At 43.1% G+C, this 11,995-nt stretch overlaps 1 protein-coding gene across 1 annotated transcript in view; it reads right to left on the bottom strand.

Annotated features, from left to right (window-relative positions):
• The window catches only part of mpv17 (mitochondrial inner membrane protein MPV17), a 23,048-nt gene extending 12,311 nt beyond the window's left edge, over positions 1 to 10,737 (bottom strand). The window contains exons 1-2 of the mRNA XM_080832073.1: positions 10,602 to 10,737; positions 9,651 to 9,731 (exon numbers count right to left, since the gene is read on the bottom strand). Of these exons, the coding sequence (XP_080688199.1) occupies positions 9,651 to 9,723 (73 nt within the window). The 5' untranslated portion in view covers positions 9,724 to 9,731; positions 10,602 to 10,737. The remainder of the gene's footprint in view (positions 1 to 9,650; positions 9,732 to 10,601) is intronic.
• Between the last annotated feature and the right edge of the window lie 1,258 nt (positions 10,738 to 11,995).

Below are 11,995 nucleotides of genomic sequence, written 5' to 3'. Positions count from 1 at the left end.
GGGTCAAAATTCACCGTCCACAGGGCAGTGGCATGTCCAAACGAACCACTGCAGTAAGAGTAGAAAAAAGAAAGAAAAAAAAGCACATAGGGGGCTTGGGGGGAGTAGAAGACGAACTCTTGTGCACGTGCCGTTAATGATCCTTCCGCAGTTATTCCGTCCCTACTCACACTCCAATGCATCAGACCAGCTTGGCTGAACGAAGCAGTGTCTCACACGTGTGTGTGTGTGTGTGTGTGTGTGTGTGTATATATATGTCTCTGCTAAACATGAACGAGCAACTGACTGATGCAGACGCCACCAACTGACTGATGCAGACGCCACCGGTCCGCCGGGCTTGGGCCCCTGCAGGAACATCATTGTGACCACTCGCACACACCGGCTCGTGCCAATCAGATTGACTGAGTTGTTCCGTCCCCATCTCCTGGAAATGTCAGGGACCCGCGTCCCCCCGCTCTAAAGTGACTGGCCGTGGTCCAGAGGCCATCGATCGGCCCTCTCATCAAAGTGTGAGAGGAACAACCGGGGGTCATGCATTATTAATGCACACATACACAGGACCTGTGGGCCGGCACCTACGCCCATGTATCGAAAAAAGAAACTCACATAAAGATGTGGTGTGTTAAGAGACGCGTGGTGTAATGGTTTTCTTAAGACGAAAACAAAAACATGATCTTCACCATGCACGGGCTACGTGTGTGTGTGTGTGTGCGTGCATGACAAGGTTGTTCAGTAAGCGAGTGCTCCAACCAATACCACGCACAGAAATAAACAAGACGCTAAATTGGTAGGAGACAACTTTTCGAGGAAGTATATAAATCCTTTGACACAGTTGTTCACAAAACACAAAGACTGCCGCGAATGTAGGCAGACATTAATTTAGCCTGCCTCGCAAACTGTCATAATATTACAGCCACACAGACAAATAAGCACTCCAGGCAGATCTCACACTCCTCGAAGCAACTGCCTATGCATTATGCTCCAGATATGAAAATAAGTCTATTTCAAGTTGGACTTAGCTTTCACTTTGGCAAGCTTACATCATCAGTCCTGGAATGTCAGATTAATGCCAACTCACATGCTGCAGACAAAGGCTGTTGGACAAAGGAAGTGACTCATTTAAACACACATACGAGTCTGCCAGTGAAGAAACACATGTAGAGTCATTGCAGTTATACACTGGACACCCTAGACCAGGGGTGTCAAACTCAAATACACAGAGGGCCGAAATAAAAAAAATGGGTGTAAGTCGAGGGCTGGACAGTGGGGCAAACGCTCCCTAAATCGACGTACAGTGCCACTTTAAAGTATGTGAACCCCTTGACCACTTAGGAGTTTTCTGTTGTTTTACCATGATTTTTCATTTTTTTCATCACCAATTTTCCATAGAAGGAATGTCAGGTTTATGTTTATCATTTGCATGTACTTTTTTTAGAGGGAATTGTTTGAGTAGCCAAAAGACTACATGAAACATGGAATTAGTCCATTTCAAAAGTAAGTGAACCCCCAGCTGAATTGGTAAAGTCAACCAGGTAACAGATTTAGTGAAACTTATTTGGGTGCTAAATTAGTCAATTAAGCAAACTGATCATCTGAGACATCCTTAGGGAAAGGTTTGGGCAACACAGATTAAAAGAGAGAGGAAACCAACCAAACTACTGTAGTGCCAAGGTGTACCCACTACCCACACAGATCAACAATGCCGAAAGGAAACAAGATATCCGAGAACATCAGGAAGAAGGTTCTGACAGCCCATCAGTCTTGGGAAAGCTATAAGACCATCTCCAAAAGATTCCAGCTCCATCCATCCATCCAAGACAAATAATTTAGAAGTGGAGGGCATTCAACATGACCGCATCTCTGCCTAGAAGTGGACGCCCATCAAGACCATCACCAAGAAGCACCAGAAGAAGAATAAATCAGGTAAAAGTCAACCCACACATCACCTCTAAATAGTTTCAGACCTCTCTGGCAGCATCTGGGGTAAATGTACATGGGTCTACAATCAGACGACAAAAACAACAGAAAACGCTTAAGTGCTCAAGGGGTTCACATACTTTCAAGTGGCACTGTATGCTACCAATGCGGGGACAGTGCATTGTGGGACTTGCAGTATTTGTGGTGCGTTCACCATACCAGCGGCCACGGCAGACGAGCTCTGATTTATAAATAGATGGATACTTTATTAATCCTGAGGGAAAATTAGGCAAACCAAATACAATTTCACCGTTGCTCATTCAAATCAATGGAACTTTTTTGCAACATTCTGAGGAGCTGGCGGGCCAGATTAAATGGCTTGTCGGACCTGATCAGGCCCCCCGGCCTTGAGTTTGACACATGGCACAGGCCCTAGACTGTTAAATTCCTTATGCTATTGGTTAGTGACCTCACAAGAGAGGCTGCTACTAGCAGGTCCTCTTCAAAACCATCGTCTGAGGATGCACTGCTGGGACTACAGGTGTGTCAGCGCTCCAAACAAGAGCAGTAAGGGGTAGGTGTCTCAGAGCTCCAAACAAGAGCAGTAAGGGGTAGGTGCTCTGAGCTCCAAACAAGAGCAGTAAGGGGTAGGTGCTCTGAGCTCCAAACAAGAGCAGTAAGGGGTAGGTGCACTGAGCTCCAAACAAGAGCAGTAAGGGGTAGGTGCACTGAGCTCCAAACAAGAGAAGTAAGGGGTTGGTGCAGTAAGGGGTACGTGCGCTGAGCTCCAAACAAGAGCAGTAAGGGGTAGGTGCTGTAAGGGGTAGGTGCGCTGAGCTCCACACAAGAGCAGTAAGGGGTAGGTGCAGTAAGGGGTAGGTGCAGTAAGGGGTAGGTGCGCTGAGCTCCAAACAAGAGCAGTAAGGGGTAGGTGCAGTAAGGGGTAGGTGCAGTAAGGGGTAGGTGCAGTAAGGGGTAGGGGCAGTAAGGGGTAGGTGCAGTAAGGGGTAGGGGCAGTAAGGGGTAGGGGCAGTAAGGGGTAGGTGCAGTAAGGGGTAGGTGCAGTAAGGGGTAGGTGCGCTGAGCTCCAAACAAGAGCAGTAAGGGGTAGGTGCAGTAAGGGGTAGGTGCAGTAAGGGGTAGGTGCAGTAAGGGGTAGGTGCAGTAAGGGGTAGGTGCAGTAAGGGGTAGGTGCAGTAAGGGGTAGGGGCAGTAAGGGGTAGGTGCAGTAAGGGGTAGGTGCAGTAAGGGGTAGGTGCAGTAAGGGGTAGGTGCGGAGCTAAGCGGAGCAGTAAGGGGTAGGTGCAGTAAGGGGTAGGTGCGGAGCTAAGCGGAGCAGTAAGGGGTAGGTGCAGTAAGGGGTAGGGGCAGTAAGGGGTAGGTGCAGTAAGGGGTAGGTGCAGTAAGGGGTAGGTGCAGTAAGGGGTAGGTGCGGAGCTAAGCGGAGCAGTAAGGGGTAGGTGCAGTAAGGGGTAGGTGCAGTAAGGGGTAGGTGCAGTAAGGGGTAGGGGCAGTAAGGGGTAGGTGCGGTAAGGGGTAGGTGCAGTAAGGGGTAGGGGCAGTAAGGGGTAGGTGCGGTAAGGGGTAGGTGCAGTAAGGGGAAGGTGCAGTAAGGGGTAGGTGCGCTGAGCTAAGCGGAGCAGATGTCAGATTAGAACAATAGGGCAGAAAGGCAGCAGGAGGACGTCAGGCATCAGACGCCTGTGAAGCAATGGATGCCTCGGCGGTTTCACAGGAGAGCGGCGACAGCTGTGCCTCGAGGAAGCGTGCAGAGTGGGATGAGACAAACTTTATCTCACCGTGATGAGAGAGAGAGAGAGAGAGAGAGAGAGAGAGAGAAACCTCTTGACATGTGGTAAGATACACCTGCTACCCTGTTAATGGAACAAACTTACACACTCAGTTCTGGGCCCAACTTAGAGGAGTAATGAAGGGTGGAGGGACGACTGCAGGTGATTATCAACACAGCTAAGAATAACGGCAGTCCTGTCTCTGATGGAGAGAAAATGACATATGTTTCCACTTATAGTGTTTCCCCTACAATGATATTAGGGTGGCGGCCCGCCCCCCCTGGAAGGTCAAGTAAAAAAAAAAATTTTTTTTTTTTTTTTTTAATAAATATAGCGCCAGATCACAAAATAAGTCATTTAAGGTTACCTTTACCATAAAACATGTAAAATTATATTTATTGACTGCTGTCATTCAAAGAAACACATGAACATCATAATTAATTTAAGTGTTTGTGTCCGTGTCCCCCCCCCCCCCCCCCCCAAGCTGTAACCCTAGGGGAAACACTGAGATGGATACATCATGTTTTGCAGAATAGCCTTATTGGTCACCTGCGGTCCGTGTTCTCTGCATGGAATAACGGCTCACTCTATATGTTTATGTTTGTTTATGTTTATGTTTGTTTATGTTTATGTCACTTAGCTAGCGGTTTGTTGATGTTTGCTAGCTAGCTTACCTTGAGATTGTCAAATTGGCTTGCTCAGGCCTAAAAGCCCTCCATTGAGTCATGTCTGTAGTATTCAAAAAAGGCTGTCCTCTCAGTCTAAAAACAAATAAACACCACGAGGGAATGTTTGTCTGGGTCAAGGTACAAGTTCGCCAGGTCGGTGTGTCGTCATATCCGGAGCACCCCGGTGAAAACCAACAGCTGTTAAGCAGTGAAGATTAATGGTGAAAAGAAATAACTTTTACCTGGGAGACCCCCACCTGGACTACATGTTCTCCCATGAATATTTTATATCACCGTCAGCAGCGCTACTTTTGGGCCTACATGTGATGACCCGCTCAGCAATACCTCTTGAAAAACACCCATGGTACAAAGTTGATTTAAAAACTATGTGATCATGCAGATATTCAAATAGCCTATTGGCTAATAAATGAATTGAACAGAGAACTGCAAAGCGTTGCATGGACGACCTGCAATCAGACAGCAAGTAGGCACTGGATTAAAGTTATTTACCTTATGGCCACAGACACCCTTAAATGTCCATATTGCATGGGCATTCATGGAGAGCTTCAAAGTGATTCACACACAAATATTTAATAATAATATTAAGTGCTTTCCTGTATGATGTTCAATGCCTTGATTGTTGACACGTCATGTTAAGTGGATATAGCTAAAATGTGAAGAAGATATAGCTAGAATGTGAATGATCGTTCTCATTAAATTGAACCTAAAATTTACATACATAGAAATATTGCCAAATTCATGTTTCGAAATTGTGCCACACATTTTTGCTCAGCTGTTTGTTTAAGGCTTCCTTTTGGCAAGATAGAAATGGACAAACACATACCTGTTCATCCATCCATCCATCCATCCATCCGCATACTTTGGTTCCAGTCGTAATTGTTGTTGTGTTATTACTAAATTAGCGTGCGTAATGGGAAAGAAATCAATACTTTTGAGTAATTATTTTCGCCGACATACCTAATAAAGCCCTTAAAATAACACCACAGTTGTTTTCAATCTAACCACACCTGAATGGAAAAGCTAGTATCCCCTTCCCAAAAAAGAAATGAAATTGTAGCGTTTCCCAAAAATATATTTTCTGCTACAGTGGACTGTTTCGGTGGCACGGGCATTACACATTGTCAATGGAGTCCCTTCCATAATTGAATACATGTCTGACTGATTGTGTTCATTAGTCTTCATTGAAAGGGTCGAAAGAATCCATGTGGGTTTACCTCAATCCGGATACATTCCTAATGAAAGACTTTGACATGAAAATCAGATATGTAAAACCAGACAAGGATGAGTAACACTATGTTACAAGAATTCTATTAGTACTTTAGTGTCAGGCTAAGGCTCAGATTAGTTTATTCGGTTAAGTTCTCATTACTTGGTAATACACTGCTGAAATGGCTTTTAAAATCATTGCCACCTAAATTGGTAGTTTAGGTCATCATTTTAGTCTTTAAGGCTATGACTACAATACAGAACATATGAGAGCTTTATACTTAGACGGAAGACACACTGTTAAATAGCTGCAATTGTTGTAGAGGCAGTGTTATGCTATTTTTAGGATTTCGAAGTTTCGTATTTCTACGTTTTTGTCTCTACAGAGTTTGAAGAGTGTGAACACCTCATTAAGTCACCAACATTAGCGGGATGCTATAGCAAAATACTGAAGATACAGTCACAGCTGCCATCCACTCTTAAGGTCCTCTCGATCAAATGATTATTTTCAAAGTGTACCATCTCAAGAGTTGGTAAATGTGGCTGGCTATAACTTCAACGGTGGTCGTCTTTATTTTATTGAATGACCCTTATGGTCTGGTACTTAAAACTAAGTAAATAATACATTAAAAAAAACAATCAGAACACTGTTTCAACATTTAGAGGGTGGCGACAGTTTCTGGGAAATATCATGGTTTACAAAGGACAACTGTGTCTTAATGACGACACACAGAAAGGCGAGGTACCCTGTTTTATGCAGTCTAACCTTTCCTTGAAATGTCAGGAAAGCTCTTATAAAAGGCAGTCAAGTCCAGAATAACAGGCCAGGCAAAGACCAAACCCTTTGGCAGGCTTTTTACTAGGTCCTCTTACTAACACGTCTACCAGTCTTCATGGTGGGTAGTATAGCACAAGGTCCAGGTGGAAAATGGCAGCATGAGTACACCATACACTATTCTGGAATAATAAATCCATCTTGGCCTTTAAAGGATCCATTAACTGCCAGTAAAGCGTTTCAGTAGAACAACCTTGAAAGTTGAGGCTGAATCGGCTCCAATCTTATGGTACATTAACAAATCCCTGCCTGTCCCCCACAATGCCCCTGCCTTCCGAGTGAGAACCTGGAAGAGGGTCGCTGAAAATCAGTCACAAACTGGAATAAAAGGAGACTGAAACTTTTGTAAAGATGGAAAAAGATCCAACGGAGAGAAAGATGGGAACACACAGCATCATCATGCCACCTTCCAAAACAGTCTTGCATGGAACATGCTGCCGAAAGGTAACATGATGATCACCAAACAGCAGTCCACCAAGAATACATGTGGTGTCCCCCCTCCACACACACACACACACACACACACACACACATGAAAAGTGCTGATGTCAGTGCAACAGCCTGCAGATCTCGTCCTTGAGAGGAGTGGGGTGGACTCCAGGGACTAATAGCCCTGATTGACGCATCTCTGGCTAAGTGAAATTATCTGTGATAAATTTGGCAGACTTCCTTCCGCCTTGGCCCTGCACTTCCTCCTCTGAGGCCAAGAGCAAGAGGAGCCACCCCTGAGCACTTCCCTGATGAGAGTGCCACCGCTGGGGGACTGTCCTGGGGGAAGCTGGCAGCCCGGGCAGGAAATCCCTCTGCAGCAGCTCCAAGAGAGTCACCAACTACGTTCACGAAAAGGAATTCATGCATCTAGGATGGATCTCCATCCATCTACCAATCAATACATTTATTTTTTTTACATCTCCATCCATCCATTCATTCCCTTATTCATCACAAAAATTAAATCAGACCACGAATTCAAACTAATTTGGAGACAAGACACTCAAACTCAGAACTGTTGTACAGTTTTAAGGCAGAACGCCAACCATTTTGCAAAAATACCAAAGTCCACTTGAAGAAATAGAGGAAGAAAAAAGTCATAAGTATTTACTAGCAAGTTCAATATCCTTAAATAAATTAACATTTTTCACAGTATCTGGACAGAATCCAGAATAGGTATTTCCACAATGCCATTCAACAATGGGGTACTAATTGACTGTGGAGCCCTGCATAATGTGAACTGTTGAGAGCACACCTGTATGGTACACACCTGAGCACACCTGTATGGTCTTAAAACAATGCAAAAAGGAATGACTGTTGCTGTGCACTGGGTCAGGTGGAATAGGCTATGCAGGGGTTATGATTAGCCAAAGTCCTATTAGGCAAACAGAAATCCGGCATGTCACAAAAGAGACTGATGTTACAAGGAGATAAGAGGAGATGTTACATAGTTGAGTTGAATAATACAAAAGGCAACAGTCAGCATGCATAAAGCTATTTCAGTTATCATGTCTATCTGGGAAGCAATTAAAGGGGTTAAATGGCAACATTTCTAAAGCTGTGAAAAAACACACACTTGGTGCACTTCATAAAAATAGACAACTAAGCTTCAATACCCATCGAATGCATGTCTTTGGTTGTAAACCTTATAAATCCTTCTGGTAGGCCTATTTGACACCATGGCTGGTCTCCCCCCCCTAACTGAAGACTTCTGCCGATGTTGCACAAGGCAAACGATGGCCGTCGTCTCGGCTTTGCAGCAACCCTGCTCTATGTCTTAAAAACCCATTCACTGGAGAATACGCACCAAGCGAACATAGTTTCTCTCCATTTCTCTCCATTTCAAGTGGCTATATTTAAACACCCCCCCACCCCCCTGAATGAGGATGTGGATAACAATGGTGGTAAATCACTGTTCACAGAGACAGTAATCTTGATTATGTAAACTCTCCACTATCCCACTGGCCAGCCAAAGGCCACTTTCAGTCCATTCAGACAAATGGCCAGGTGTGTGGCTGGACCACTGCCACAGAACTACCGGGAGGATCCAAGCAGCAGATAAATACCGCAAAAATGTTGTTATGTTGTGTTGTTTGTGTTATAATCACAAACAAACACACAATGAATGAAGGTGGGGGGCAACTTCACTCAGCTTGTGGGTGAACTGGTGACGCTCACTCCTTTTCGTCCAATCAGAACTTCGCTAGCAGGGGGAGTGGGCTTCTCTTTGCTTAACCCTTCATCATTAGCTATGCGAGGTTCAGTAATGAGGCTTCTACCAATGAGAGGGAGGCCTTAAGAGTGACACATCTAGACAAGTGCTGATAGTTTGCACACCCTCCCTTTCACTTTTGTTATAAAGCATTTGTCATAAGAGTAAAAGGAAACGTCAACAAAATGACAAACTCACTGCTCAATACATTTGGCCCTTCACGAAACGCTTTGACAGTTTAAGCAGTGCTCACACTACATAACAAAGAGTGAGAGACATGCAGGGATCCTCCAATTCCACAGAGCAACCAGCCCTGCGCTGTTCTGCTGAATCTGAGGCCGATCTAGGCCCTGGGAACCTAGTGCGTTACTGCCATCTTGTGTTTCACATTAGGATTAAAGAATACTCGCACAAGACGGCCCATTAGCATATCACGGCATAAAGGTAAATAGTAAAAACAGACATATGCGTCCATATTCCTAATGTAAATATGTGGTATAAAGAACCAAGCCCATATAAGATGCCTTCACTGACGCGAGACAGTTTTTCACCTCCCCATCTTGACAAAAGCAAACATGTATGCAATTACTCTTCAGTCACAATAACAGGAGGAGTAAATATTTACAGGTAACACCTCCATAAAGATTCTAAAGAATCACTTGTAACACTCAAGAATAGAACATTGAGAAGACAAAAAATGTCTGACTCCCAGCTTTGCTGTTGGCATCTGGGTCTGTCAACACTGCCACTACAAGGTTTCTGAAATTAAATTGACCCAGTGTATACATCCGGGGTTCCCAGTTTTGAAACTAGATATCTTTTAAAAGGTACAAGGATTTCTGTGTGTGTGTGTGTGTGTGGGTGTGTGTGTGTGAATGACAGAGAAAAGAGAAAGAGAGAGGAAGGGGTGACAGCGATAAAGAGAAAGAGAAAAGGTTTTTTCACAGTTTCAAACTTAAAGTGTGTGTGAGAGCGAGTGAGTTTAAGAGAGAGTGGAAAGACATTGCGCTCACCTGCTGTGATTATCTGTACTGTCCATGGATGCTTGGATATCAGACCCTGGTAGGACCTCCAAAGACCTGCCATGGTTCTGTCTGTGCAGTAAAGGCAAACGGGTTCTTTTCAGCTCTTAGTGGGGCCATGACAAGTTTTAAACTAAATGGATAGAAAATAAATCCCCACTGGATTTTGAATGACGTAAGAGAAATGTGTCATTCGAGTTGAAAAAGTGGTAAAAGGTTTAAGAAATGTTGAAGTATATTTGAAGTAATTGACTATAATAAACGACTATAATAAAAAAAATTGTTGTCTTTACATCACGTGTTTTGGTAATCAATAGTTGGGCTCTGGCTCTAATCCTATTCAAAAGAGAAGGGATGCATAAACCACATGATAAAACAAAAAACCGAATAACTGACCAATGCAAAGCCTATTCCAGTCCTATACATGTCGACATTTCGGAGAAGTTGGTCCTCTGTTTAGGAAGCTAAGTAAAACCACGTGCTAGAAGTGCGCCCTGACGTTAAGTTACGTCTTGAAATCAAGCCAAGTCCACCTTTAACCAATTAGACCAAGCAAGCTCATAAATGTCCTCGTCGGACTATTCAGTATATTCAACTCCTGGGTTACTCAACAATAAAGCCAATGTTAAATGTTTTTGTATGTAGACAACTAAAACATACAACTCCCAATTCTGGCTTTTGTGATCAAAGTCCATCTCTCTTTACAACAATGTTGGACTTTTGGCACATTTATTCATGAATCAGTCGTTAGAATGGATTGCCATTGCTCAATCGCTTTAGCGAGGCTACATCAATACAACCAGTATATCGCCTGTCACATGGCACGTTTTAAGCAGCCACATTTTCATCTACGTATCCCTAGCTACCGTCAAACGTTAGCTAGTCAGTCGAATAGCATCATAAAGTCTGCTTCATTCACTTTAAAATAAGACCAATACTCACCGAACCGGGGACTTAGTCTTTGACGAAGAAACTAATTGTACGGTTGACTGTTAATTTGTCTTAATGCCGCAAGTTGTACAATTTAAATGGGGAGATATAACCTACTAAGATATTAAATGTTAAAGTTAGATGCCTATGTGGTCAAGTCCACAAGCAGTAGTCAAGCAGCTCCTGGCGACGTCACTTCCACAATAAAGACAATCCTCATGAAGAGGACTTCGTCGCCCTCTACTGGAAAAACACCATACCACTCAATTCAAGTTTATTTTTTAGAAGTGCCTCTGCGACCTATTCAGGCCTGTCCCGATGGACAAAACCTTTCTCTGAACTATCCGCCATCTTCACATGGTGGTACCAATCCCATTTCCAGTAATGTCTCCTACATATTTTGGACCAAAAAATATGAAAAAGGCACCACGTACAAATGACAGGAAAGTTAAGTCAAGTTTAAATTTCATTTATTTTATTTTTTCCATTGAACGAATATTGTTTACCATGGAATGACCTGTTGCATTCAGACACAGTTTATAACAGAATGGCTTGTAGATCATTTGGACATAGTTGTACAAGCTGTAACACATCTTTTGTGTACACTGTAGGTGCTCTTTTGCCAACATACTTAGAGATTCATACAAACGCCCTTCTACTTTTGCAACAAAGGGGTAGCCTGCTTAAATAACCACATGACCAGAAATACATTTTGTATTATCATTATTTCTATACATGCTAAGTGGGTTGCCCAAGATTGTCAGGGTCTATTAATGTAGTGAAAGATTGAGATTGATTGGGGCCTGTTCAAAAAACAAAAAATTATTCTTAAAGGCATCAAGCTATGGTAAAATACCAAAATGCAACTGCATTGCATTTAAAAAGCCAAGCATTTTCTACAACCCCTTCCATTAGGGCATGTAAGCAGATATTTTATTCTTGCAGGCATAAAACTGGCAAAGCAAATACAGACTTATGCTTTGTGCTCAAAGCGAGCGAAATTGTAAACCTTTTTGGCATTGTACAGAACAAATTGGCAAAATATGTTGAAGAGCAAAAAAGGGATTTCCTGCCAACTTTCAGAAGATGCACTGGGTATTCATTTAGTTGAATATATAGTGTGAATTCCTCACACTCCAAGTGCTCAGGGTTGTAAAATATCTCCATTTGTAGCACTTTTAACTTTAAATATCGCTTGGATCAATCCGTCATATTTGCATGCAGCGGATGCAGCATTTCTCATACAACCATTATGGTGGTAAAAAAATAAATAAATAACTGATTAAATCGTGTAGCCAAGATTAAATCACAAAAGTAGTAACCTGCATGTCTACATACTGAAACATCCTTGTGAACATGTTATAATGTAGCATTTACCTAATATGAGAAACCAACCATGTGATCTT

Source organism: Sprattus sprattus, assembly GCF_963457725.1.
Source record: "Sprattus sprattus genome assembly, chromosome: 2".
NCBI classification, from domain to species: Eukaryota; Metazoa; Chordata; class Actinopteri; order Clupeiformes; family Clupeidae; genus Sprattus; species Sprattus sprattus.
Note: the sequence above shows the minus strand (reverse complement) of the source record. Positions and strands in the feature narration are given on the sequence as shown.